At 39.5% G+C, this 26667-nt stretch overlaps 4 protein-coding genes across 6 annotated transcripts; all 4 read right to left on the reverse strand.

Moving 5' to 3' along the window:
* Positions 1-1800: 1800 nt before the first annotated feature.
* Positions 1801-8154, reverse strand: LOC110525276 (OX-2 membrane glycoprotein). The gene is made up of 10 exons (XM_036951692.1): positions 7956-8154; positions 6609-6947; positions 6003-6308; positions 3826-3922; positions 3661-3720; positions 3436-3495; positions 2867-2896; positions 2674-2736; positions 2419-2457; positions 1801-2324 (listed from the first exon to the last, which is right to left on the reverse strand). The coding sequence occupies exons 1-10, from the start codon at positions 8005-8007 to the stop codon at positions 2297-2299; spliced, it is 1074 nt and encodes a 357-aa protein (XP_036807587.1). The 5' UTR covers positions 8008-8154; the 3' UTR covers positions 1801-2296.
* A 2034-nt stretch (positions 8155-10188) lies between these two features.
* Positions 10189-14630, reverse strand: LOC110525040 (OX-2 membrane glycoprotein). The gene is made up of 5 exons (XM_036951695.1): positions 14459-14630; positions 13949-14290; positions 12619-12945; positions 11901-11999; positions 10189-11682 (listed from the first exon to the last, which is right to left on the reverse strand). Exons 1-5 carry the CDS (start codon positions 14496-14498, stop codon positions 11618-11620), a joined length of 873 nt encoding a protein of 290 aa, XP_036807590.1. The 5' UTR covers positions 14499-14630; the 3' UTR covers positions 10189-11617.
* Positions 14631-15548: 918 nt separating this feature from the next.
* On the reverse strand, positions 15549-19731 carry LOC110517156 (OX-2 membrane glycoprotein-like). Of its 2 annotated transcripts, none has more exons than XM_036951697.1 (5): positions 19578-19731; positions 19068-19409; positions 17736-18062; positions 16999-17116; positions 15549-16249 (listed from the first exon to the last, which is right to left on the reverse strand). In XM_036951697.1, exons 1-5 carry the CDS (start codon positions 19615-19617, stop codon positions 16237-16239), a joined length of 840 nt encoding a protein of 279 aa, XP_036807592.1. In that variant the 5' UTR covers positions 19618-19731; the 3' UTR covers positions 15549-16236. The 2 variants fall into 2 exon arrangements, with proteins under 2 accessions (XP_036807592.1, XP_036807591.1); XM_036951696.1 differs by having other exon boundaries at positions 15552-16799; positions 17018-17116.
* Positions 19732-20982: 1251 nt separating this feature from the next.
* On the reverse strand, positions 20983-25131 carry LOC110525141 (OX-2 membrane glycoprotein). Of its 2 annotated transcripts, none has more exons than XM_036951698.1 (5): positions 24975-25131; positions 24465-24806; positions 23131-23457; positions 22402-22500; positions 20983-22181 (listed from the first exon to the last, which is right to left on the reverse strand). In XM_036951698.1, the coding sequence occupies exons 1-5, from the start codon at positions 25012-25014 to the stop codon at positions 22117-22119; spliced, it is 873 nt and encodes a 290-aa protein (XP_036807593.1). In that variant the 5' UTR covers positions 25015-25131; the 3' UTR covers positions 20983-22116. The 2 variants fall into 2 exon arrangements, with proteins under 2 accessions (XP_036807593.1, XP_036807594.1); XM_036951699.1 differs by having other exon boundaries at positions 20983-21634; positions 22383-22500.
* Positions 25132-26667: the final 1536 nt, after the last annotated feature.

Here is a 26667-nt window from a genome sequence, read left to right on the forward strand (position 1 = left end):
CATACCTGGCACGAACTAGGGACCTCTGCCTTGCTAGCACACGTGACCGTTCTCCCTCATGCATCTTAGCTGATCACGCCACCTCAAAAGCTCATGAGGCGACGCAAGCGGGACACTTAAAGCTGAGGCGCAAGGTTGGGGTCAATTCCAATTAAATTCCAGTCAATTAATGAAGTACACTGAAATTCCAATTCAAAGTCCTATTCCAATTATCTTCAATGCCTTGCAATTAGGAACATTTGGAATTAGAATTGGAATTTGGTTTACTTTATGAATTGACCTGGAATTAAAATGGAAGTGACCTTACAATGACCCTGCTGAGGAGGAAGTTTCACACATCTCCATGTGCTACATTCATCCCATAAACTTCCTCAACAGCGCCTCCAGTGTTGAGCTGACTGTTGATCCGAGTCATTACGCACCACAGTAAAGGATGTCGTACCGCTTCCTTAGCGAGTACTGCCAACCCCCAATGACCCTGCTGAGGAGGAAGTTTCACACATTTACAACATTCTGCTCAATCCACTGAAGAGGCCTCTAAAATAACTAGTATTAAACGTTACAGTTGATTCAAGACAATCTTTGTTGGGCTGAACATAATATTTGATCTCTCTCAGAATCCCCCGTGCAAGAGGACCCAGTCAAAGAAGCATCCCTTTGGTTTGATTGAGATTTATTGTGTTCCTCTACTGAGTAAATACATCACATCTGTAGTCGGTCTCAGCAGGCAGTGTTGGGTCAACGTTTAGTTCTGCAGTTGGTCAGTATGTGTGGAAGTGTATCCAGACTTGCTCTGCTTCTGGTGCTGTGGGGTCTATTCACAGCTGTTGACGGTAAGAGAGATATTGCATGATCTATTTAATTTGTACCCTAAGTACAGGTTAACAATGAGTAATTACAGTACTTGTTACACTACGTACAGGAGTTACACAGTAATTGTTCATTACAGTTTTAATAGTCATTAAGAATAAACTGTCCTTTTCACTTTCCTACCTCTAGCTTCATGATCAATCCAACCTATCATATGAAAAAAATACTCTCAGAATCTGCTTCTCTTCCTGTTTGCAGACTCAAGTGAAAACGTTGGGAACAGGAGGAGCAGATGTTCCTCTAATCTGCCAAAACCAAACACCGAGTTACATTACTCAAATGATATGTTATTTAAATAGAGTGAAGAGGGATGAGTGTCCAGTGTCATATTGATCTGACCCAAAACGTCCAGACAGCACTTGTGACCCCAGAGTCACACTACAGATAGAGAGTGACAGAGTGTTTCTACACATCACCAACATACAACCATTTGCTGAAGGGAATTACACCTGTGAGTCTTCACATCTTTTGCGTTTCAGTATTTCTGTCAAAGGTAAGTGTTTGGAGCCCTTTCAGTGGGGAAAATCGTCCAGCCCTTCCAGTGGGGAAAATTAATGGAGAAAGAATAGGGTTTTGGAATAAACGCTGAAAATAAGGTCAGAGGTTAACACAGGCTTCGGAGATCTTATACGTTTTGTTCTATGAGATACTATCCGTCAGTTAACATGACCATGGAGTTAGTGAGAATTAATTATGTCCTCTGTATGGGGTAAAACAATCTGGTATACTGACTATCACATCCATGTTTCAAAAGTCTTTAAAGTGAACAGACCAGGGTGTGATGCGTTTTGCCTCTTCATGAGACATCAGAGTCAATATCAAACCCGTTTCTCTACGACGTCTCTCCCTAAAATGATATTTGTGTGACACCTAGTGGCACTTGTTTGTAACTTCGGTTGGTCTCTTGAGTGGCAGAAGAATCAAAGACAATTCATTTTTTAAGCATTCCCAGCAGCAGATTTATGACACATTGTATAACAAGCTGATGTCACAACATACACTACAACGTTGTTTAAAATTGTATTGATAAAAGTAGAAAACAAACACACACCCACAACAAAGGACATTACAACATTGTGTATCATAAAAAACATTTGATTTATAAAGAGTGAAGAAAGAAAACCACACACAAAAACACACACACCATGAAAGTAGTCGACATTATGACATTGTGTAGGTTATAATATAAACACTTGATTTATAAATAAGTGAAGAATAAAACCACAAACAAGTCTAGTGTGGATTTATCACGTTTCATCATTAACCAACTACAAAATATATTTACATACAGACTGTATTTAGATATACAATAACCAGCAGACCTATGTGTGTCAGCCATTCAGTCCACTATTCAGTACCCACAATGCCCATGGATAGAAACGGTCTCCGAACCACACAGATGTGTGTGAGACAGTATGGTAGTCCCTCAGTTCTCGTCACCCTCTAAAAGTTTCCTAAGAAAGATACAACAGAATGGCATAGATATTTATAAAAAAATATATACTTCTGACTGCATCTTTATCATTATTTATGATTATTTCAGCTCACCTTCTACATTGCAGGTCATCTGGTATCTCAGGAGATATTCTGCATAAAAGAAGGTCATTTAAATATCGACTGAATGGAGTATACTATATTAGTGATGTGAGTAACATAACATAACAACAATGCAGCAAATTCAACTAATTTGCATGTATGCAGTCACCATGACTACCACCTCAAAACATAATTCCAGAGCTTGTCGTTCAATGAGAGAATACAGTATAAAACACCCGCCCAAAAAACAAGAGGACTTAAACCTACTTCTTTACAACACCTTGTGCTTGTTGCATCATACGCTTGGCTGAGGAGCTGAGGGAGTCTAAACTGAAACACAAAAAGTACATTTTCGAGTAATGTTTGAATTTAGGGGTTATTGTAACCCATTTTAACATTCACAATCATCTGTTTCAAGCATTCTACCAGGACGATCAAATAAAGTTGTACAAATACTCACATTTTGAATGGACTGGAGATTGGTGTGGTCCTGAAAGAAATGAACATGGTCAATGTATTGATAAGAACCATATTATCTATGGAAACAGCCAGTCAGTGCCGCTTCTAGCCTTAAGTGACGTGAGCGGTTGCTTAGGGCCCACAGCCACTAGGGGGCCCCCAACCAAAACAATGTTTTTATATACAGTAAATATCATATGTTTTAGGAAGTCAGTCGGGGTCTCAACATACTGTTGAATTGCAGGACAATAACTTTAAAGCTGCCAAGAGGAAGGGCAAAAAGCTAGAAACGGCCCTGCAGACAGTGATGTAAACACTGACATAATAAACATGACCACTCTTTGATTAAAGAAATACACATCTTTCCCAAGTTGAGAGAATATCTAGTGCATTAGTGACATGATGAGTCAGAAAGCAGAACAGATATCAACATGCAGCAGAGTGCATGATGCTGTCACCATGACTACTCTATGACCACCACAGAAGTACATCATTCTTTTGTATCGTTCCATTCTTCCCTGTTTCAAGCACTTTATAAAGATAATGAAATAAAGTTGTAAAACTATTCACATTCGTGATGGAGTGAAGGTTTGTGTGTCCCTGGTTGGTGGACTGGAGGTTGGCGTTTCCCTGAAATGAATAAAACATGTCAATGTACTGACAAGAGCACACAGGTTTTTTTTTACCTGTATGGCAGAGATTTTTTAACAATTATATTAGCATGTTTTAGGTTTTCTTACAAATAGATTTGATGGACCTATTGACCCCTTACAGGTTCTTTAGAATGAGTCTCACCATTCAGTTGTCGTCTCTGTTGGAGTCCTGATGAATTCTGGGTCAGACACTGGGGCTTTTCTGTACATCAAATTAGAGATCAACTGGTAAACAACTGGCAGTCAAATCACATATTAAATTCATAGTAACTGTTTTTTTGTTTCAAGGTAATATTTGTATCTCTACCTGGATGAGGTATCTTTTCTCCTCTTAAGAAACCAAAGTATTACACAGATTCCAGCAATGAGACACATTGAACCCATCACTGCACCAACCACTGTACCTGTGAATGAGAGAGATGACAAGAGAAGACAGAGGTCAACTTCCCAGGTACACTACACCAAAGCCTCATGCATGTACAGTCGTGGCCAAAGGTTTTGAGAATGACACAAATATAATTTTTCACAAATGTGCTGCCTCAGTGTCTTTAGATATTTTTGTCAGATGTTACTATACTGAAGTATAATTACAAGCATTTCATAAGTGCCAAAGGCTTTTATTGACAATTACATGAAGTTGATGTCAATATTTGAAGTGTTGACCCTACTTTTTCAAGACCTCTGCAATCCGCCCTGGCATGCTGTCAATTAACTTCTGGGCCACATCCTGACTGATGGCAGCCCATTCTTGCATAATCAATGCTTGGAGTTTGTCAGAATTTGTGGGTTTTTGTTTGTCCACCCGCCTCTTGAAGATTGACCACAAGTTCTCAATGGGATTAAGGTCTGGGGAGTTTCCTGGCCACGGACCCAAAATATCAATGTTTTGTTCCCCGAGGCACTTAGTTATCACTTTTGCCTTATGGCAAGGTGCTCCATCATGCAAGAAAAGGCATTGTTCGGTCACCAAACTGTTCCTGGATGGTTGGGAGAAGTTGCTCTCGGAGAATATGTTGGTACCATTCTTTATTCATGGCTGTGTTCTTAGGCAAAATTGTGAGTGAGCCCACTCCCTTGGCTGAGAAGCAACCCCATATATGAATGGTTTCAGAATTGTTTACTGTTGGCATGACACAGGACTGATGGTAGTGCTCAACTTGTCTTCTCCGGACAAGTTTTTTTCCGGATGCCCCAAACAATCGGAAAGGGGATTCACCAGAGAAAATGACTTTACCCCAGTTCTCAGCAGTCCAATCCCTGTACCTTTTGCAGAATAGCAGTCTGTCCCTGATGTTTTTCCTACAGAGAAGTGGCTTCTTTGCTGCCCTTCTTGACACTAGGCCATCCTCCAAAAGTCTTCGCCTCAATGTGCATGCAGATGCACTCACACCTGGCTGCTGCCATTCCTGAGCAATCTCTGTACTGGTGGTGCCCCGATCCCGCAGCTGAATCAACTTTAGGAGACGGTCCTGGCGCTTGCTGGACTTTCTTGGGCGCCCTGAAGCCTTCTTCACAACAATTGAACCGCTCTCCTTGAAGTTCTTGATGATCCAATAAATGGTTGATTTAGGTGCAATCTTACTGGCAGCAATATCCTTTTTTTTTTTTTTTATTTTTTTTTTTACCTTTGTTTAACCAGGCAAGTCAGTTATGAACAAATTCTTATTTTCAATGACGGCCTGGGAACAGTGGGTTAACTGCCTGTTCAAGGGCAGAACGACAGATTTGTACCTTGTCAGCTTGGGGGTTTGAACTTGCAACCTTCCGGTTACTAGTCCAACGCTCTAACCACTAGGCTACCCTGCCGCTCCTTGCCTGTGAAGCCCTTTTTGTGCAAAGCAATGATGACGGCACGTGTTTCCTTGCAGGTAACCATGGTAGACAGAGGAAGAACGAATGATTCCAAGCACCACCCTCCTTTTGAAGCTTCCAGCCTGTTATTCGAACTCAATCAGCATGACAGAGTGATCTCCAGCCTTGCCCACGTCAACACTCACACCTGTGTTAACGAGAGAATCACTGACATGATGTCAGCTGGTCCTTTTGTGGCAGTTCTGAAATGCAGTGGAAATGGCAAATAGCGACTATGCAATTAATTAAAATTCATCTGATCACTCTTCATAACATTCTGGAGTATATGCAAATTGCCATAATTGCCACACATAATTGCCACAAATTGCCACACGCAGACTTTGTGAAAATTTATATTTGTGTCATTCTCAAAACTTTTGGCCACGACTCTAAATATGGCTCTGCACTACACCTGAAAGTTGAATAGTAAAAGAGCCAGTCAGTAGGTTGATTATGACCTGTCATTATTAGAATAACAACCACTGATCCTGTCATCAGAGACCTGAGATTGACCTAGCACAGAAATACACAGGCAGTACTTCATCGTGAACACAGGCCCTAAATCACCATGACATCATGTTCCTGATCATGTCAATATATATTATGGTGGTATTAACCCTAACCATTTCTCACCTGCAAATGAAGCTTGATCCCTAGTTGGAATCACCATGGAAACATCCTTGACGGCGCCAACGGATGATGCTACACACCCAACCCTGGTGTCTTTGTCAGGTAGACTGGACGCTGCCACCATGGCAGTTATGGTGACAGTGACTGTTTCATTGGGATGGGTGACATCAGCCATGGTGGATTTGTCTAGACTGATGTTTTCTATGTGGTCCCAGGTTACTGTAGGAACAGGTCGTCCAGTAGCAGAACAGGACAGAGTGGTGTGACTGTTGTTGGTTTGTGTGATGAGGAGTGAGGGTCCATACAACTCTATAGAACAACAACAAACACAGTTCACAGTGAATGTAAATACTATCCTGTTTTCATGTACATCAAGGTCAAATGGATGCATGATAATTTGAGGGAATTGTTCCTGGGTTAATCATTTACACACAGGTCAAGGTAGAACAATGGATTGAAGGCATTGGAGGCCATTGTTCCTGTTTTAAAGGGACATAACATTGTTTTAAGACGTCAAAAGTAGTCTAATGTTAAAGTGAATTCACATTATACAATTTGGATTATAGAGTGTAATGTCCCTTAAACCCCTCCTTAGTTATCATATATTACCATTAATTTGGAGGCAGGTCCTGCCACTGATAGCTCCGTCTGGATAGGCGTTAAACAGACACTTGTAGCAGGACTCGTCTCCTCTTGACACTCCTCTGATGACGATAGAGCAGTTCTGCAGACCCTCGTCTTCAAACTCCACATTCCTCTGAAAAGGTGGGTTGACTACTGGTCCAAATCGTTTGTTGTAGGTGGCCACATTTTCAGTCGCCCCTGGTGTCACTTTCTGCCAGGTGACTTGAAGCACATCTTTGGGTTTCAAGAGCCTGCAGCTGAAGTGAGCATCCTCTCCCAGGGTTGCTATGACAACCTGCTGTGTTCTCACCAACTGAGAGAGTCCTGCATGAAGATAGTTACAGCCTGTTTAGTACACACATCTAATACAGCGCTAGATTTTAGCAACCTGCAGTGAACACTGTGAAGGGGTAAGACAACTGCAGAAATACATTTAAAGGTATATGCAGTGTTGCATCAATCATTTCAATTCCCATTCTGTATGTTTATACATTTCAAAGGACTCTTGGAAGACTAGCCCTTGGTGGACTAAAATAAATCCTATCAAATTTAATGCTGGAATATGTCACTTTTTGGGCAACCAGACCAAATTCACAAAGAAATGAATTTATAGAAATTATATATCTGTCATTCTCATTGACAGCAAGTCTAAGAAGTGGTAGATCTGTTTTATGTGAGCTATTTCTATGCTTCCAGTTTTGTTGCAGCTGAAAGTACAGTATTTTTTTGGTTTTGGAAATATATTTCACAGTGTTTTAGATGGTACAATGATTCTCTACACTAAGCATGGATGGTTTTGTCACATAAACTGAAATTAGGCAAACTACTAGAATTTTTGTTAATAAGACACATGTATTTTGAGCCAAGACAGTATTTTAAGCTGAGAGTTTCAGCAAACTCAGGTTTTTTGATTCATCTCAAATTGAGTAAAAATCATTGGCTCAGTGAAGTATTCCACGTCAGCTAAAGAATCCTCCCAATTCAAATGTCCAGGAAACTGGGATATTTAGGCTCCATGGACTTTTTATAAGTTGCATGTTTTACAGTATAGAACAGGAAGATGCTGATGTTTGTATACTAATGGTGACTGGACTGGCTATTCACCAGTTAGCTTCAATAATGTTCAAAATATAATACTTTTCATTGAATTAAGTGTATTATTTTAAGGACTATCTGCTACAGTTACAACTTATGTATAATGCACCTATAAGTGTAGTGTAGTTATCTACATCTCATAATGAAACGCAACTCTGAAATTGATAATACTGTATAACTTACATTTAAGACCTACAGACCTATCATGTATTTCATATGAACACGGATGTAACTCACCCTCAGGAAGGAATAGCAGCAGAAGAGTAAGGTAACTTTTAACATGAGCCATGGCAGCAATGTGTGGCCAGGTGAGGCAAGGTGATGTAAATGGACCTCTGGATAATGTGTGGCAAAGTAGTATTTCATACTAGAAACCGTTTTCAAATGAGGCATTGTGGGAGGCATGGTAACGTGGTCCGTTGGATAGTTTAAATACAAGCTCTGTTGTTTTAGTTCAAAAACTAACAAGAAACCTTGTTGGCCAATTTTGTGTTGTGAGCTCCTCCCACAGAGAAAATGACAGTTGCCAGTCTCTCTACAGCTCCTCCTCTAGTGAAAGTGAAAGTGAAAGTAAACACAGAACAGTATCAGGAAAACACCGGAGAACACAGTATCAGGAAAACACCGTTGCAAGGTCGGAGGTAATAACATTATGTATCATCAAGCTAAGTGAATCTAATGGTGAGATTAATTTAACCCATATGAAGGTTTTCTCGTGTGTGTGTCAGTACCATTGCTTGCTCAAAGATGTAGCTGTGAAGTAAGTCTCTCCCTACAGCCGTTTGATTGGCCCAGCAAATTGAGTGTGAAAAGATAAGGGTGGCGTCTGAACTATGCTCCACACAGCAAGCAGATTTGATTTGTACGTACGTATATGATACATGTGCAGCCAGCATGCACAACCAAGTGTGTGTGGGAAAGACATGTAAGATATTCATGTGTCAAGGGGAAAATGGACTAGCCTGAGTACCAGTCTCTAGCTAACATTCAATGTTTTATAAGAAACATTAATCCGTTAAATTCCGAATTGTTTGCAGTCAATTTACACATAGCTTGACTCACTGCAAGGCCAGCCTCTCCCATCTCCTCATTGTTTTTCAGGAGCATATTTTTATTTATTTAACTAGGCAAGTCAGTTAAGAACAAATTCTTATTTACAATGACGGCCTTATTCAGGGGCAGAACGACATATTTTTACATTGTCAGCTCGGGGATTCGATCTAGCAACCTTTCGGTTGCATGGAGGGCTAGAGTGTCCGCAGGTTTTTTGTTTTAATTATGGCCTAGACAACCAAGTGAGGCGAGTTCCTTACTAATTAGTGACCTTCATTCATAAATCAAGTGCGAGGGTGGAGCGAAGTCCGGCAGACACTCGGCCCTCGGTGGAATGAGTTTGACACGTGGACTATAGCTATATATAGCCTATACCTATTTAAATAAAATCACGAATGTAGTGAAATACAGGTTTGAACTGCTGTAAAAATGTCACGCCCAGACCTTAGATATCTCTGTTTTTCTATATATTTTGGTTAGGTCAGGGTGTGTCTAGGGTGGGTACTCTAGTTTTTTGTAGGTCTAGGGGTTTTGTATATCTATGTTGGCCTGATATGGTTCCCAATCAGAGACAGCTGTTTATCATTGTCTCTGATTGGTGATCATATTTAGGTAGCCCTTTTTCCCCACTTTCTGGTGTGGGATCTTGACTATGTGTATATTACACACACATAGCCAAGTGAGCCTGGCACAGAGCTATAACAACCTACCCCTGATTTTAAATACAGAATATATTCATAAAATACACAGGCTTGATGTAGAAATTCATAAAAAAAAGACACTTGAAATAACTAGTAGTACCTTTGCTTAACCTGTCAGCACTATATTGTATAGCTTCATGTTTCGTTTGTTACTTTGTTAGTTTGTTCGGTGTTCATTTTTTTAATAAAGAGAATGTAGGCACACCACGCTGCGCCTTGGTCTCCTTCATACGACGATCGTGACAAGAAATGCACTACATTTCATGAAGAAAAGCAACAGTATCAGCAATATTGTGTACATTCAGAAAACAATGCTGACAAATGCAGTATGTCATGCATAAAACTAATTAGATCACCTTTAGAAATGACTAGACTATTAGTATAATAAACAGGTAGCTGTAGTGTGCAGGAGATATGGTGAAAATGTCAGTTCTCTTATAGTAAAGAGAGGGAATTTGAATTTTCCTCTGTCCAACCAACATGAGGTTGGATCACATATGGCCCCTCCCCATACACCAGGCTGAAAGTAAACTCAGCTGGTGAGACTTGTTTTTTTGAAACAGTGTAAGCCAATGTCAGAACCATTGTTTTACCAGTTTTAGTTGAGAAGGTTAAAGGAACTCTTCTCAAGACATAAAACAGAAAGGAGTTAAAATATTACACACACATAGCCAAGTGAGCCTGGCTCAGAGCTATAACAACCTACCCCTGATTGTAAATGGTGATGTTACTGTAAACAAGGAGCTATAACAACCTACCCCTGATTTTAAATGGTGATATTACTGTAAACAAGGAGCTATAACAACCTACCCCTGATTTTAAATGGTGATGTTACTGTAAACAAGGAGCTATAACAACCTACCCCTGATTTTAAATGGTGATATTACTGTAAACAAGGAGCTATAAAAACCTACCCCTGATTTTAAATGGTGATGTTACTGTAAACAAGGTGACAATGGGCAGTTTTTTAAATTAAATACAGCATATAGTTTTATATCACAGGTGGTAACACAATCCATATAAATAATGTTTTTAATGATTAAACAATCGAAAACATTTTACAGATCAAGCAAGAATAATAGCCTGATTTTTATAAACAGTGTCAAATCAGGTGGAAATGGAATCGAACACAACAAGCAACATACATTATCAAAATAAATAACAATAGAAACTCAAACAAGACGATATATCAAAGAGCAAAAATGTGCATTATCATAATTTACATTCTAAGGTCTCAAATACATTCACACATTACACTGGTATAACAGGAAGAACAACAAAACTATCTGTAGTTCCATAGATTTATAATAACAATACTCTGTAAACTTAACTTGAACAAAAGTGCAACAAGGTCAATCATATTGAAGTGGGTTGAAATAAAATAAATTACTAGGTTATTTAGAACATAAAATAAATAGATACACCAAGTAGAATAGATGTATGTTATAATAAAGTACAGTCAAACAGTAGGTGGTGCTGTCCTAATAGATGAGGTAACCTAGCCTGACGACTCAAACTAAATTCTCCCACTGCTTTGTCCTTCACTACATACTTTAGTCTGAATATGGGTAGGGTTATTATTGAAGTTGTTTGTGGTGACGAGGGGCACGACGGGCGTTGTACAAAACAATGTCTCCAGCGATTGGATTGTCTCTAACCAATCAAAGTAACAGCCAATGAATTTTCAAACCCCTGTTTAACCCACGTGTGTTCTAGCTCTGACTCAACCCATCGTTACCGGACAAATCAGATGGCCCCGAATGTATTGGCATTTGGTGAAAAGCTGGGGATGTACTCAAATTCAGACTCATTGCGAAGAAGAAACTGTCATTTGGCGTAACATTTGGCTGGAGCAAGGAGTTTGGGTAGCCAGGCAACAAGTAAACCTACCTCATATCACAACACTCACCAACAAGAGGTCATCAATCTCTCAAACCTAAAAGTGCCATTTCAGTATCTCTAAACAGCATTAACCATTATATGGCTTGTATAATGCATGTGTTAATTAGCTTATTTATGACTGTGTAAGAATGATTCAACAAGGTTCAACATCCAGGCTCAGTAACAACAGGTGCTCCAGTCCTCAACAAAAACAGCGGTCAGCTACAGTGCATATAAGCACGGTCAGCAACAACAGACAGATGTTTACACAATGCTCCTAAGACGGTCCTGCTCGTCTGCTGTGGTTGCCAACGCTGCTTGCCTGCAACCTGCCAGAGAGAATGTGAAGGTTACTATACTGTACTACAGTGAATCTAAAAGGACGTTATCCATAAATATTCCTGAGCTCCAAGGCATGCGTTGCTCAGTTTATTTGATAAAAGACAGAACCATATATAGAGTTGATGACTCAATTCATTCCACTTGTCTTACTAAGACGGTTAAAATAAAGATATTAGACATTACAGATAATCTTGTGTGGACTCACCTTTTTTCTTTTGAAGCTCGACACAGCCCAAGATGACTAAAAGGGAAATGATTAGGAACACTGGAATGGCAACCGCCCACGGGGATGTCCTCTTGTCATCTGGAAGGTGAAACATGAGATTCCAGTGAGCATGTGTTTGGAGAGACAGCATTTACTCAGAAGAGAAAAACAAGGAATTTTACACCCTTCCTTTTTAATGCATTCAGTTTGAATAACGTGTTCTGTTCCATCTATCCAATCATATCATCCATCACGTAGCATCCCTGAGGATCTGGAAACTACCCAGAATTCAACACAACACTTGACTACAGTGTGATTTTAAAAAGGGAGTGACTCGTGATGCTTTGCCATGGTGGTCAATATTAAACCCAACTGGTGAGATAAGATTACTAACAGCACTAATAGCATCACAACATTAGCCTCTTGGAACCAGCCTGAAATTGCTGCGTTCTGTTTTCAGGAAACAGAATGTTGCACTATTGCACGATGATGCTGGTCACAAGGCTATCACGACATGCCCCTGGGGATGATGTAGCCTGTTAAATAGAATGCCAAATTCATGTATCCAAATGTAAATGTTTACTATTAACATCAAGAATTTGGCAAACTATTTATAAGGCTAGGGATGATGTTGTTTTCACAATGTTTTCAAGTTGGACCATTCTGACACGCTAAAAGAGTATGGTTTAGAAGTATATGACACGTCAACATTACGTACCCTCTTCAACCTCCCTCTCTACAGGGAGAATAGGAAGCAGGACCCGCTCGTGTCTCTGTGTCCTCATTCCATTGTTTACGATACAGTCCACGTATCCCCCGGAGCCTGGCAACAGTTGGAGGGTGATGTTGCTATTGGCTGTGACAGTTTGGTCTGTGTTAATGACAGTCCAGTTGTTAGGTGTCTTTATGAGTGCTGCAGCAGATAAGTTCCATTGGATCCAAGGTGCTGGTTTACCCGTGGCAGAGCAGCTGACCACAACTTCCATGTCTGCTTTAGGTTCAGTGCTGGGGACTTTGTGCATTGTGGCTCTCACTTCAGATAAACCTTTGAATAGATGAAACAGGGAATATTAGATCATGTTGATTTTATTTATATGACTTATTTTACCAGACAGATCAATTAAGAATAGCTTTCAAAATATGTATCATGTTTTCATAAATGTTTTGACACCAGCAAATGTCCCTTATTAATGCAGCAGAGTTCATGGTCGTTCAGACAGTTTTGGGATTCAGACAGTTTTGGGAAATCCTGCCAGTGATGTAACAATGCCAATATGTTGATTTTATAGTTGAAGTTAGCTGGTGTTCTAAACTATAGTGTTTCTATTCCCCTAATAAAACCCCTAATAAACTGCCCATACTGTATTATTCAGATATCATTCCTTCGCAAATGTCCTGCTGTAAAGGCTGACTAAAGGATTATTCTATATTTAGCGAAGCACCAGATGTAAGGACCTTTATATTACATGTATTGGGGGTTTTGCTTATAAATGTATTAGTTTAGCATCTACAGTACATTCGTAAAGTATTCAAACCTCTTCCATTTTTCCACATTTAGTTACCTTACAGGCTTATTCTAAAATGTATGAAATAAATACAAATTCCTCAATCTACACGCAATACCCCATAATGACAAAGAAAAAACATGTTTAGACATTTTTGCAAATCATAAAAAAAAAAAAACTTTTACTACATTTGAGGCTGTAATGTAACAAAATGTGAAAAAAGTCAAGGGGTCTGAATACTTTCCGAATTAACTGTATGTATTGCTTATGAAGTCTTTATGAATGCTCGATAAGAGTGTTTCCCAAAAAATATCATCTCCAAGGATACCCCCAGTGACTTCCACTTCTATACCAGCACACCTGATTCAACTAGGTCTAATCAAGGGCTGAATAATTAGTTGACCAGGTGTGCTTGTACCTGTGCTGACCTACGATTATTATTTTGAGTTACAATATCACTTACATTAAAATGTTGTAACTTCAACTGAATAGAGAACAATAGAGGTACGCCCTAAAACTGTTATTATTCAGTGCATTAAATACCTTGAACGGTAAGACACGTCTGCTTGCGTCTTGATCCACTCGGGTAAACATTGAAGGAACAAATATAGCAGGCTTCGTCTGCCCATGTTACGTTCTTCACGGTAATAGACGTCGAGTTGAGAGATGCTTCCGTGAAAACCACCTTGCCTCGGTGCGGGTCTATGATTTGAGCTCCAAACCGCTTGCTGTAGGTGGCCAGATTCTCCACCGAGTCGTCTTTGAACAGCCTCTGCCAGGTGACTTGCAGCACACCTGTCGGGTCCGCATGGGTGCAGGTATATGATGCGTCGGCATTGAAGTCAACCCTGGTGTCTCCTCTAGCTACGACGTTGACAGAGACGGCTAGAAATGGAAGAAGGCAAGTTAACAGGTAAATAAATAAAAACAAGTTTAGCCTACATAGAAAATAATCAATAACCTGTCAAACGTGGGAAATGTTGTTTACCTAACCCATCTCATCTTATATGAGCAGAATCAACCCCTAGTCAGAAGCCATGGAAAACGATTTACCTTCAGAGAGCAGGCAGAAGAGAACGAGAAAAGTATTCATTCTCAGCTGGTGAATGTTGACTTAAACTATTGGTTTTGTTTCTCACGTTGGACCATAATATATTGCTTCGTTAGTTGCACGTGAAGTGAGTCAGATTGTTTTTGGAAAGCCCTTAAATTGTTGAGGGGGTATAGAGTAGCCTAGTTCCCCAGTGGTTCCCGGCAGTAGCCAATTACAACGTGACAAGAAGGAACTGTTAGTATAATTTTTTGTGTGGCGAAATGACGAGACTATACAGGTAGCTGTAGTGTGCAGGAGACATGGTGAAACTGAGTTATATTAGTCACGAGAGGGAATTTGAATTTTCCTCTGTGTCCACATATGGCCCCTCCCCATACACCAGGCTAAAAGTAAACTCAGCTGGTGAGACTTAATTTTTATTTTTAAACAGTGTAAGCCAATGTCAGAACCATTGTTTTAGTTGAGAAGGTTAAAGGAACTCTTCTCAGGACATAAAACAGAAAGGAGCTAAAATATTACACACATAGCCAAGTGAGCCTGGCGCAGAGCTATAACAACCTACCCATGATTTTAAATGGTGATATTACTGTAAACAAGGAGGAGCTATAACAACCTACCCCTGATTTTAAATGGTGATGTTACTGTAAACAAGGAGCTATAACAACCTACCCCTGATTTTAAATGGTGATATTACTGTAAACAAGGAGGAGCTATAACAATCTACCCCTGATTTTAAATGGTGATATTACTGTAAACAAGGAGCTATAACAACCTACCCCTGATTTTAAATGGTGATATTACTGTAAACAAGGAGCTATAACAACCTACCCCTGATTTTAAATGGTGATATTACTGTAAACAAGGAGCTATAACAACCTACCCCTGATTTTAAATGGTGATGTTACTGTAAACAAGGAGCTATAACAACCTACCCCTGATTTTAAATGGTGATATTACTGTAAACAAGGAGCTATAACAACCTACCCCTGATTTTAAATGGTGATATTACTGTAAACAAGGAGCTATAACAACCTACCCCTGATTTTAAATGGTGATGTTACTGTAAACAAGGAGACAATGGGCAGCTTTTTAAATTAAATACAGCATATAGTTTTATATCACAGGTGGTAACACAATCCATATAAATAATGTTTTTAATGATTAAACAATCTAAAACATTTTACAGATCAAGCAAGAATAATAGCCTGATTTTATAAACAGTGTCAAATCAAGTGGAAATGGAATCGAACACAACAAGCAACATACATTATCAAAATAAATAACAATAGAAACTCAAACAAGACGATATATCAAAGAGCAAAAATGTGCATTATCATCATTTACATTCTAAGGTCTCAAATACATTCACACATTACACTGGTATAACAGGAAGAACAACAAAACTATCTGTAGTTCCATAGATTTATAATAACAATACTCTGTAAACTTAACTTGAACAAAAGTGCAACCAGGTCAATCATATTGAAGTGGGTTGAAATAAAATAAATTACTAGGTTATTTAGAACATAAAATAAATAGATACACCAAGTAGAATAGATGTATGTTATAATAAAGTACAGTCAAACAGTAGGTGGTGCTGTCCTAATAGATGATGAGGTAACCTAGCCTGACGACTCAAACTAAATTCTCCCACTGCTTTGTCCTTCACCACATACTTTAGTCTGAATATGGGTAGGGTTATTATTGAAGTTGTTTGTGGTGACGAGGGGCACGACGGGCGTTGTACAAAACAATGTCTCCAGCGATTGGATTGTCTCTAACCAATCACAGTAACAGCCAATGATGAATTTTCAAACCCCTGTTTAACCTACGTGTGTTCTAGCTCTGACTCAACCCATCGTTACTGGACAAATCAGATGGCCCCGAATGTGTTGGCATTCGGTGAAAAGCTGGGGAGGTACTCAAATTCAGACTCATTGCGAAGAAGAAACTAATGTCCTTTGGCGTAACATTTGGCTGGAGCAAGGAGTTTGGGTAGCCAGGCAACAAGTAAACCTACCTCATATCACAACACTCACCTACAAGAGGTCATCAATCTCTCAAACCTAAAAGTGCCATTTCAGTATCTCTAAACATCATTAACCATATCATGGCTTGTATAATAAATGTGTTAATTAGCTTATTTATGACTGTGTAAGAATGATTCAACAAGGTTCAACATCCAGGCTCAGTAACAACAGGTGCTCCAGTCCTCAACAAAAACAGCGGTCAGCTACAGTGCATATAAGCACGGTCAGCAACAACAGACAGATGTTTACACAATGCTCCTAAGACGGTCCTGCTCGTCTGCTGTGGTTGCCAACGCTGCTTGCCTGCAACCTGCCAGAGAGAATGTGAAGGTTACTATACTGTACTACAGTGAATCTAAAAGGACGTTATCCATAAATATTCCTGAGCTCCAAGGCATGCGTTGCTCAGTTTATTTGATAAAAGACAGAACCATATATAGAGTTGATGACTCAATTCATTCCACTTGTCTTACTAAGACGGTTAAAATAAAGATATTAGATATTACAGATAATCTTGTGTGGACTCACCTTTTTTCTTTTGAAGCTCGACACAGCCCAAGATGACTAAAAGGGAAATGATTAGGAACACTGGAATGGCAACCGCCCACGGGGATGTCTTCTTGTCATCTGGAAGGTGAAACATGAAATTCCAGTGAGCATGTGTTTGGAGAGACAGCATTTACTCCGAAGAGAAAAACAAGGAATTTTACACCCTTCCTTTTTAATGCATTCAGTTTGAATAACATGTTCTGTCCCATCTATCCAATCATATCATCCATCACGTAGCATCCCTGAGGATCTGGAAACTACCCAGAATTCAACACAACACTTGACTACAGTGTGATTTTAAAAAGGGAGTGACTCGTGATGCTTTGCCATGGTGGTCAATATTAAACCCAACTGGTGAGATAAGATTACTAACAGCACTAATAGCATCACAACATTAGCCTCTTGGAACCAGCCTGAAATCGCTGCGTTCTGTTTTCAGGAAACAGAATGTTGCACTATTGCACGATGATGCTGGTCACAAGGCTATCACAACATGCCCCTGGGGATGATGTAGCCTGTTAAATAGAATGCCAAATTCATGTATCCAAATGTAAATGTTTACTATTAACATCAAGAATTTGGCAAACTATTTATAAGGCTAGGGATGATGTTGTTTTCACAATGTTTTCAAGTTGGACCATTCTGACACGCTAAAAGAGTATGGTTTAGAAGTATATGACACGTCAACATTACGTACCCTCTTCAACCTCCCTCTCTCCAGGGAGAATAGGAAGCAGGACCCGCTCGTGTCTCTGTGTCCTCATCCCATTGTTTACGATACAGTCCACGTATCCCCCGGAGCCTGGCAACAGTTGGAGGGTGATGTTGCTATTGGCTGTGACAGTTTGGTCTGTGTTAATGACAGTCCAGTTGTTAGGTGTCTTTATGAGTGCTGCAGCAGATAAGTTCCATTGGATCCAAGGTGCTGGTTTACCCGTGGCAGAGCAGCTGACCACAACTTCCATGTCTGCTTTAGGTTCAGTGCTGGGGACTTTGTGCATTGTGGCTCTCACTTCAGATAAACCTTTGAATAGATGAAACAGGGAATATTAGATCATATTGATTTTATTTATATGACTTATTTTACCAGACAGATCAATTAAGAATAGCTTTCAAAATATGTATCATGTTTTCATAAATGTTTTGACACCAGCAAATGTCCCTTATTAATGCAGCAGAGTTCATGGTCGTTCAGACAGTTTTGGGATTCAGACAGTTTTGGGAAATCCTGCCAGTGATGTAACAATGCCAATATGTTGATTTTATAGTTGAAGTTAGCTGTGTTCTAAACTATAGTGTTTCTATTCCCCTTATAAAACCCCTAATAAACTGCCCACACTGTATTATTCAGATATCATTCCTTAGCAAATGTCCTGCTGTAAAGGCTGACTAAAGGATTATTCTATATTTAGCGAAGCACCAGATGTAAGGACCTTTATATTACATGTATTGGGGGTTTTGCTTATGAATGTATTAGTTTAGCATCTACAGTACATTCGTAAAGTATTCAAACCTCTTCCATTTTTCCACATTTAGTTACCTTACAGGCTTATTCTAAAATGTATGAAATAAATACAAATTCCTCATCAATCTACACGCAATACCCCATAATGACAAAGAAAAAACATGTTTAGACATTTTTGCAAATCATTAAAAAAAGAAAACTTTTACTACATTTGAGGCTGTAATGTAACAAAATGTGAAAAAGTCAAGGGGTCTGAATACTTTCCGAATTAACTGTATGTATTGCTTATGAAGTCTTTATGAATGCTCGATAAGAGTGTTTCCCAAAAAAATATCATCTCCAAGGATACCCCCAGTGACTTCCACTTCTATATCAGCACACCTGATTCAACTAGGTCTAATCAAGGGCTGAATAATTAGTTGACCAGGTGTGCTTGTACCTGTGCTGACCTACGATTATTATTTTGAGTTACAATATCACTTACATTAAAATGTTGTAACTTCAACTGAATAGAGAACAATAGAGGTACGCCCTAAAACTGTTATTATTCAGTGCATTAAATACCTTGAACGGTAAGACACGTCTGCTTGCGTCTTGATCCACTCGGGTAAACATTGAAGGAACAAATATAGCAGGCTTCGTCTGCCCATGTTACGTTCTTCACGGTAATAGACGTCGAGTTGAGAGATGCTTCCGTGAAAACCACCTTGCCTCGGTGCGGGTCTATGATTTGAGCTCCAAACCGCTTGCTGTAGGTGGCCAGATTCTCCACCGAGTCGTCTTTGAACAGCCTCTGCCAGGTGACTTGCAGCACACCTGTCGGGTCCGCATGAGTGCAGGTATATGATGCGTCGGCATTGAAGTCAACCCTGGTGTCTCCTCTAGCTACGACGTTGACAGAGACGGCTAGAAATGGAAGAAGGCAAGTTAACAGGTAAATAAATAAAAACAAGTTTAGCCTACATAGAAAATAATCAATAACCTGTCAAACGTGGGAAATGTTGTTTACCTAACCCATCTCATCTTATATGAGCAGAATCAACCCCTAGTCAGAAGCCATGGAAAACTATTTACCTTCAGAGAGCAGGCAGAAGAGAACGAGAAAAGTATTCATTCTCAGCTGGTGAATGTTGACTTAAACTATTGGTTTTGTTTCTCACGTTGGACCATAATATATTGCTTCGTTAGTTGCACGTGAAGTGAGTCAGATTGTTTTTGGAAAGCCCTTAAATTGTTGAGGGGGTATAGAGTAGCCTAGTTCCCCAGTGGTTCCCGGCAGTAGCCAATTACAACGTGACAAGAAGGAACTGTTAGTATAATTTTTTGTGTGGCGAAATGACGAGACTATACAGGTAGCTGTAGTGTGCAGGAGACATGGTGAAACTGAGTTATATTAGTCACGAGAGGGAATTTGAATTTTCCTCTGTGTCCACATATGGCCCCTCCCCATACACCAGGCTAAAAGTAAACTCAGCTGGTGAGACTTAATTTTTATTTTTAAACAGTGTAAGCCAATGTCAGAACCATTGTTTTAGTTGAGAAGGTTAAAGGAACTCTTCTCAGGACATAAAACAGAAAGGAGCTAAAATATTACACACGTAGCCAAGTGAGCCTGGCGCAGAGCTATAACAACCTACCCATGATTTTAAATGGTGATATTACTGTAAACAAGGAGGAGCTATAACAACCTACCCCTGATTTTAAATGGTGATGTTACTGTAAACAAGGAGCTATAACAACCTACCCCTGATTTTAAATGGTGATATTACTGTAAACAAGGAGGAGCTATAACAATCTACCCCTGATTTTAAATGGTGATATTACTGTAAACAAGGAGGAGCTATAACAATCTACCCCTGATTTTAAATGGTGATATTACTGTAAACAAGGAGCTATAACAACCTACCCCTGATTTTAAATGGTGATATTACTGTAAACAAGGAGCTATAACAACCTACCCCTGATTTTAAATGGTGATATTACTGTAAACAAGGAGCTATAACAACCTACCCCTGATTTTAAATGGTGATGTTACTGTAAACAAGGAGCTATAACAACCTACCCCTGATTTTAAATGGTGATATTACTGTAAACAAGGAGGAGCTATAACAATCTACCCCTGATTTTAAATGGCGATATTACTGTAAACAAGGAGCTATAACAACCTACCCCTGATTTTAAATGGTGATATTACTGTAAACAAGGAGCTATAACAACCTACCCCTGATTTTAAATGGTGATATTACTGTAAACAAGGAGCTATAACAACCTACCCCTGATTTTAAATGGTGATATTACTGTAAACAAGGAGCTATAACAACCTACCCCTGATTTTAAATGGTGATATTACTGTAAACAAGGAGCTATAACAACCTACCCCTGATTTTAAATGGTGATGTTACTGTAAACAAGGAGACAATGGGCAGTTTTTTAAATTAAATACAGCGTATAGTTTTATATCACAGGTGGTAACACAATCCATATAAATAATGTTTTTAATGATTAAACAATCTAAAACATTTTACAGATCAAGCAAGAATAATAGCCTGATTTTTATAAACAGTGTCAAATCAGGTGGAAATGGAATCGAACACAACAAGCAACATACATTATCAAAATAAATAACAATAGAAACTCAAACAAGACGAAATATCAAAGAGCAAAAATGTGCATTATCATCATTACATTCTAAGGTCTCAAATACATTCACACATTACACTGGTATAACAGGAAGAACAACAAAACTATCTGTAGTTCCATAGATTTATAATAACAATACTCTGTAAACTTAACTTGAATAAAAGTGCAACCAGGTCAATCATATTGAAGTGGGTTGAAATAAAATAAATTACTAGGTTATTTAGAACATAAAATAAATAGATACACCAAGTAGAATAGATGTATGTTATAATAAAGTACAGTCAAACAGTAGGTGGTGCTGTCCTAATAGATGATGAGGTAACCTAGCCTGACGACTCAAACTAAATTCTCCCACTGCTTTGTCCTTCACTACATACTTTAGTCTGAATATGGGTAGGGTTATTATTGAAGTTGTTTGTGGTGACAAGGGGCACGACGGGCGTTGTACAAAACAATGTCTCCAGCGATTGGATTGTCTCTAACCAATCACAGTAACAGCCAATGATGAATTTTCAAACCCCTGTTTAACCCACGTGTGTTCTAGCTCTGACTCAACCCATCGTTACCGGACAAATCAGATGGCCCCGAATGTATTGGCATTCGGTGAAAAGCTGGGGAGGTACTCAAATTCAGACTCATTGCGAAGAAGAAACTGTCCTTTGGCGTAACATTTGGCTGGAGCAAGGAGTTTGGGTAGCCAGGCAACAAGTAAACCTACCTCATATCACAACACTCACCTACAAGAGGTCATCAATCTCTCAAACCTAAAAGTGCCATTTCAGTATCTCTAAACAGCATTAACCATATCATGGCTTGTATAATGCATGTGTTAATTAGCTTATTTATGACTGTGTAAGAATGATTCAACAAGATTCAACATCCAGGCTCAGTAACAACAGGTGCTCCAGTCCTCAACAAAAACAGCGGTCAGCTACAGTGCATATAAGCACGGGCAGCAACAACAGACAGATGTTTACACATTGCTCCTAAGACGGTCCTGCTCGTCTGCTGTGGTTGCCAACGCTGCTTGCCTGCAACCTGCCAGAGAGAATGTGAAGGTTACTATACTGTACTACAGTGAATCTAAAAGGACGTTATCCATAAACATTCCTGAGCTCCAAGGCATGCAGTTTATTCAGTTTATTTGATAAAAGACAGAACCATATATAGAGTTGATGACTCAATTCATTCCACTTGTCTTACTAAGACGGTTAAAATAAAGATATTAGATATTACAGATAATCTTGTGTGGACTCACCTTTTTTCTTTTGAAGCTCGACACAACCCAAGATGACTAAAAGGGAAATGATTAGGAACACTGGAATGGCAACCGCCCACGGGGATGTCCTCTTGGCATCTGGAAGGTGAAACATGAAACTCCAGTGAGCATGTGTTTGGAGAGACAGCATTTACTCCGAAGAGAAAAACAAGGAATTTTACACCCTTCCTTTTTAATGCATTCAGTTTGAATAACATGTTGACATCATGTTCTGTTCCATCTATTCAATCATATCATCCATCACGTAGCATCCCTGAGGATCTGGAAACTACCCAGAATTCAACACAACACTTGACTACAGTGTGGTTTTAAAAAGGGAGTGACTTGTGATGCCTTGCCATGGTGGTCAATATTAAACCCAACTGGTGAGATAAGATTACTAACAGCACTAATAGCATCACAACATTAGCCTCTTGGAACCAGCCTGAAATCGCTGCGTTCTGTTTTCAGGAAACAGAATGTTGCACTATTGCACGATGATGCTGGTCACAAGGCTATCACAACATGCCCCTGGGGATGATGTAGCCTGTTAAATAGAATGCCAAATTCATGTATCCAAATGTAAATGTTTACTATTAACATCAAGAATTTGGCAAACTATTTATAAGGCTAGGGATGATGTTGTTTTCACAATGTTTTCAAGTTGGACCATTCTGACACGCTAAAAGAGCATGGTTTAGAAGTATATGACACGTCAACATTACGTACCCTCTTCAACCTCCCTCTCTACAGGGAGAATAGGAAGCAGGACCCGCTCGTGTCTCTGTGTCCTCATCCCATTGTTTACGATACAGTCCACGTATCCCCCGGAGCCTGGCAACAGTTGGAGGGTGATGTTGCTATTGGCTGTGACAGTTTGGTCTGTGTTAATGACAGTCCAGTTGTTAGGTGTCTTTATGAGTGCTGCAGCAGATAAGTTCCATTGGATCCAAGGTGCTGGTTTACCCGTGGCAGAGCAGCTGACCACAACTTCCATGTCTGCTTTAGGTTCAGTGCTGGGGACTTTTTGCATTGTGGCTCTCACTTCAGATAAACCTTTGAATAGATGAAACAGGGAATATTAGATCATGTTGATTTTATTTATATGACTTATTTTACCAGACAGATCAATTAAGAATAGCTTTCAAAATATGTATCATGTTTTCATAAATGTTTTGACACCAGCAAATGTCCCTTATTAATGCAGCAGAGTTCATGGTCGTTCAGACAGTTTTGGGATTCAGACAGTTTTGGGAAATCCTGCCAGTGATGTAACAATGCCAATATGTTGATTTTATAGTTGAAGTTAGCTGGTGTTCTAAACTATAGTGTTTCTATTCCCCTAATAAAACCCCTAATAAACTGCCCATACTGTATTATTCAGATATCATTCCTTCGCAAATGTCCTGCTGTAAAGGCTGACTAAAGGATTATTCTATATTTAGCGAAGCACCAGATGTAAGGACCTTTATATTACATGTATTGGGGGTTTTGCTTATAAATGTATTAGTTTAGCATCTACAGTACATTCGTAAAGTATTCAAACCTCTTCCATTTATCCACATTTAGTTACCTTACAGGCTTATTCTAAAATGTATGAAATAAATACAAATTCCTCATCAATCTACACACAATACCCCATAATGACAAAGCAAAAACATGTTTAGACATTTTTGCAAATCATTAAAAAAAGAAAACTTTTACTACATTTGAGGCTGTAATGTAACAAAATGTGAAAAAAGTCAAGGGGTCTGAATACTTTCCGAATTAACTGTATGTATTGCTTATGAAGTCTTTATGAATGCTCGATAAGAGTGTTTCCCCCAAAAATATAATCTCCAAGGATACCCCCAGTGACTTCCACTTCTATACCAGCACACCTGATTCAACTAGGTCTAATCAAGGGCTGAATAATTAGTTGACCAGGTGTGCTTGTACCTGTGCTGACCTACGATTATTATTTTGAGTTACAATATCACTTACATTAAAATGTTGTAACTTCAACTGAATAGAGAACAATAGAGGTACGCCCTAAAACTGTTATTATTCAGTGCATTAAATACCTTGAACGGTAAGACACGTCTGCTTGCGTCTTGATCCACTCGGGTAAACATTGAAGGAACAAATATAGCAGGCTTCGTCTGCCCATGTTACGTTCTTCACGGTAATAGACGTCGAGTTGAGAGATGCCTCCGTGAAAACCACCTTGCCTCGGTGCGGGTCTATGATTTGAGCTCCAAACCGCTTGCTGTAGGTGGCCAGATTCTCCACCGAGTCGTCTTTGAACAGCCTCTGCCAGGTGACTTGCAGCACACCTGTCGGGTCCGCATGGGTGCAGGTATATGATGCGTCGGCATTGAAGTCAACCCTGGTGTCTCCTCTAGCTACGACGTTGACAGAGACCGCTACAAAAGGAAGAAGGCAAGTTAATAGGTAAATAAATAAAAACAAGTTTAGCCTACATACAAAATAATCAATAACCTGTCAAACGTGGGAAATGTTGTTTACCTAACCCATCTCATCTTATATGAGCAGAATCAACCCCTAGTCAGAAGCCATGGAAAACTATTTACCTTCAGAGAGCAGGCAGAAGAGAACGAGAAAAGTATTCATTCTCAGCTGGTGAATGTTGACTTAAACTCTTGGTTTTGTTTCTCACGTTGGACCATAATATATTGCTTCGTTAGTTACACGTGAAGTGAGTCAGATTGTTTTTGGAAAGCCCTTAAATTGTTGAGGGGGTAGGTATAGAGTAGCCTAGTTCCCCAGTGGTTCCCGGCAGTAGCCAATTACAACGTGACAAGAAGGAACTGTTAGTATTATTTTTTGTGTGGCGCACATTAGGCTGAAGCTGAATGACGTCATTGCAACAAAATAAACGCGGAAATGTATTTATTTTGACGTAACATTTTTTTGGTTCACATGCTCTGTGCCAAACTAAACTACAATGTAGAGGTCACCACATCAAGGGTATCGAAAGGCTACTGTAACCACAGCAAGTTCCAAACCAATTGGCTGCTAATTCTCCACCCCAGAAACTTAACATGCCTACACTTGATGAACATAGATTTCAGTCAATCTACAGTACCAGTCAAAAGTCTGGACACACCTAATCATTCAAGGGTTTTTCTTTATTTTTAGTTTCTACGTTTTAGAATAGTAGTGGAGACATCAAAACTATGAAGTAACACATATGGAATCATGTAGTAACCATAAGTGTTAAACAAATCAAAATATATTTAAGATTTTTCAAAGTAGCCACTCTTTTGCCTTTGACCGCTTTGCACACTCTTGGTATTCTCTCAACTAGCTTCACCTGGAATGCTTTTCCAACTATCTTGAAGGAGTTCCCACATATGCTGAGCACTTGTTGGCTGCTTTTCCTGCGGTCCAATTCATCCCAAACCATCTCAATTGGGTAGAGGTTGGGTGATTGTGGAGGCCATCTGATGCAGCACTCCATCACACTCCTTCTTGGTCAAATAGCCCTTACACAGCCTGGAGGTGTGTTGGATCATTGTCCTGTTGAAAAACAAATGATAGTCCCACTAAGCGCAAACCAGATGGGATGGCGTATCGCTGCAGAATGCTGTGGTAGCCATGCTGGTTAAGTGTGCCTTGAATTCTAAATAAATGACAGACAGTGTCACCAGCAAAGCACCATCACACCTCCATGCTTCACGGTGGGAACCACACATGTGGAGATCATCCGTTCACCTACTCTGCGTCTCACAAAGATACGGTGGTTAGAACCAAAAATATAACATTTGGACTCATCAGACCAAAGGACAGATTTCCACCGGTCTAATGTCCAATGCTAGTGTTTCTTGGCCCAAGCAAGTTTCTTCATATTATTGGTGTCCTTTAGTAGTGATTTCTTTGCAGCAATCTGACCATGAAGGCGTAACTCATGCAGTCTCATCTGAACAGTTGATGTTGAGGTGTGTGTTACTTGAACTCTGTGAAGCATTTATTTGGGCTGCAATTTCTGTGGCTGGTAACTGTAATTACTTTATCTATGGGTCTTCCTTTCCTGTGGCGGCCCTCATTAGAGCCAGTTTCATCATAGTGATTGAGGGTTTTTGTGATTGCACTTGAAGAAACTTTAAAAGTTCTCGAAATTTTCTGGATAGATTGACCTCCATGTCTTAAAGTAATGATGGACTGTCGTTTCTCTGAGCTTTTTTGGGCTCTTCTTGCCATAATATGGACTTTGTATTTTATCAAGTAGGGCTATCATCTGTAAACCACACCTACCTTGTCACA

The sequence above is a fragment of the Oncorhynchus mykiss genome, chromosome 18, assembly GCF_013265735.2.
Source record: "Oncorhynchus mykiss isolate Arlee chromosome 18, USDA_OmykA_1.1, whole genome shotgun sequence".
Classification (NCBI taxonomy): Eukaryota; Metazoa; Chordata; class Actinopteri; order Salmoniformes; family Salmonidae; genus Oncorhynchus; species Oncorhynchus mykiss.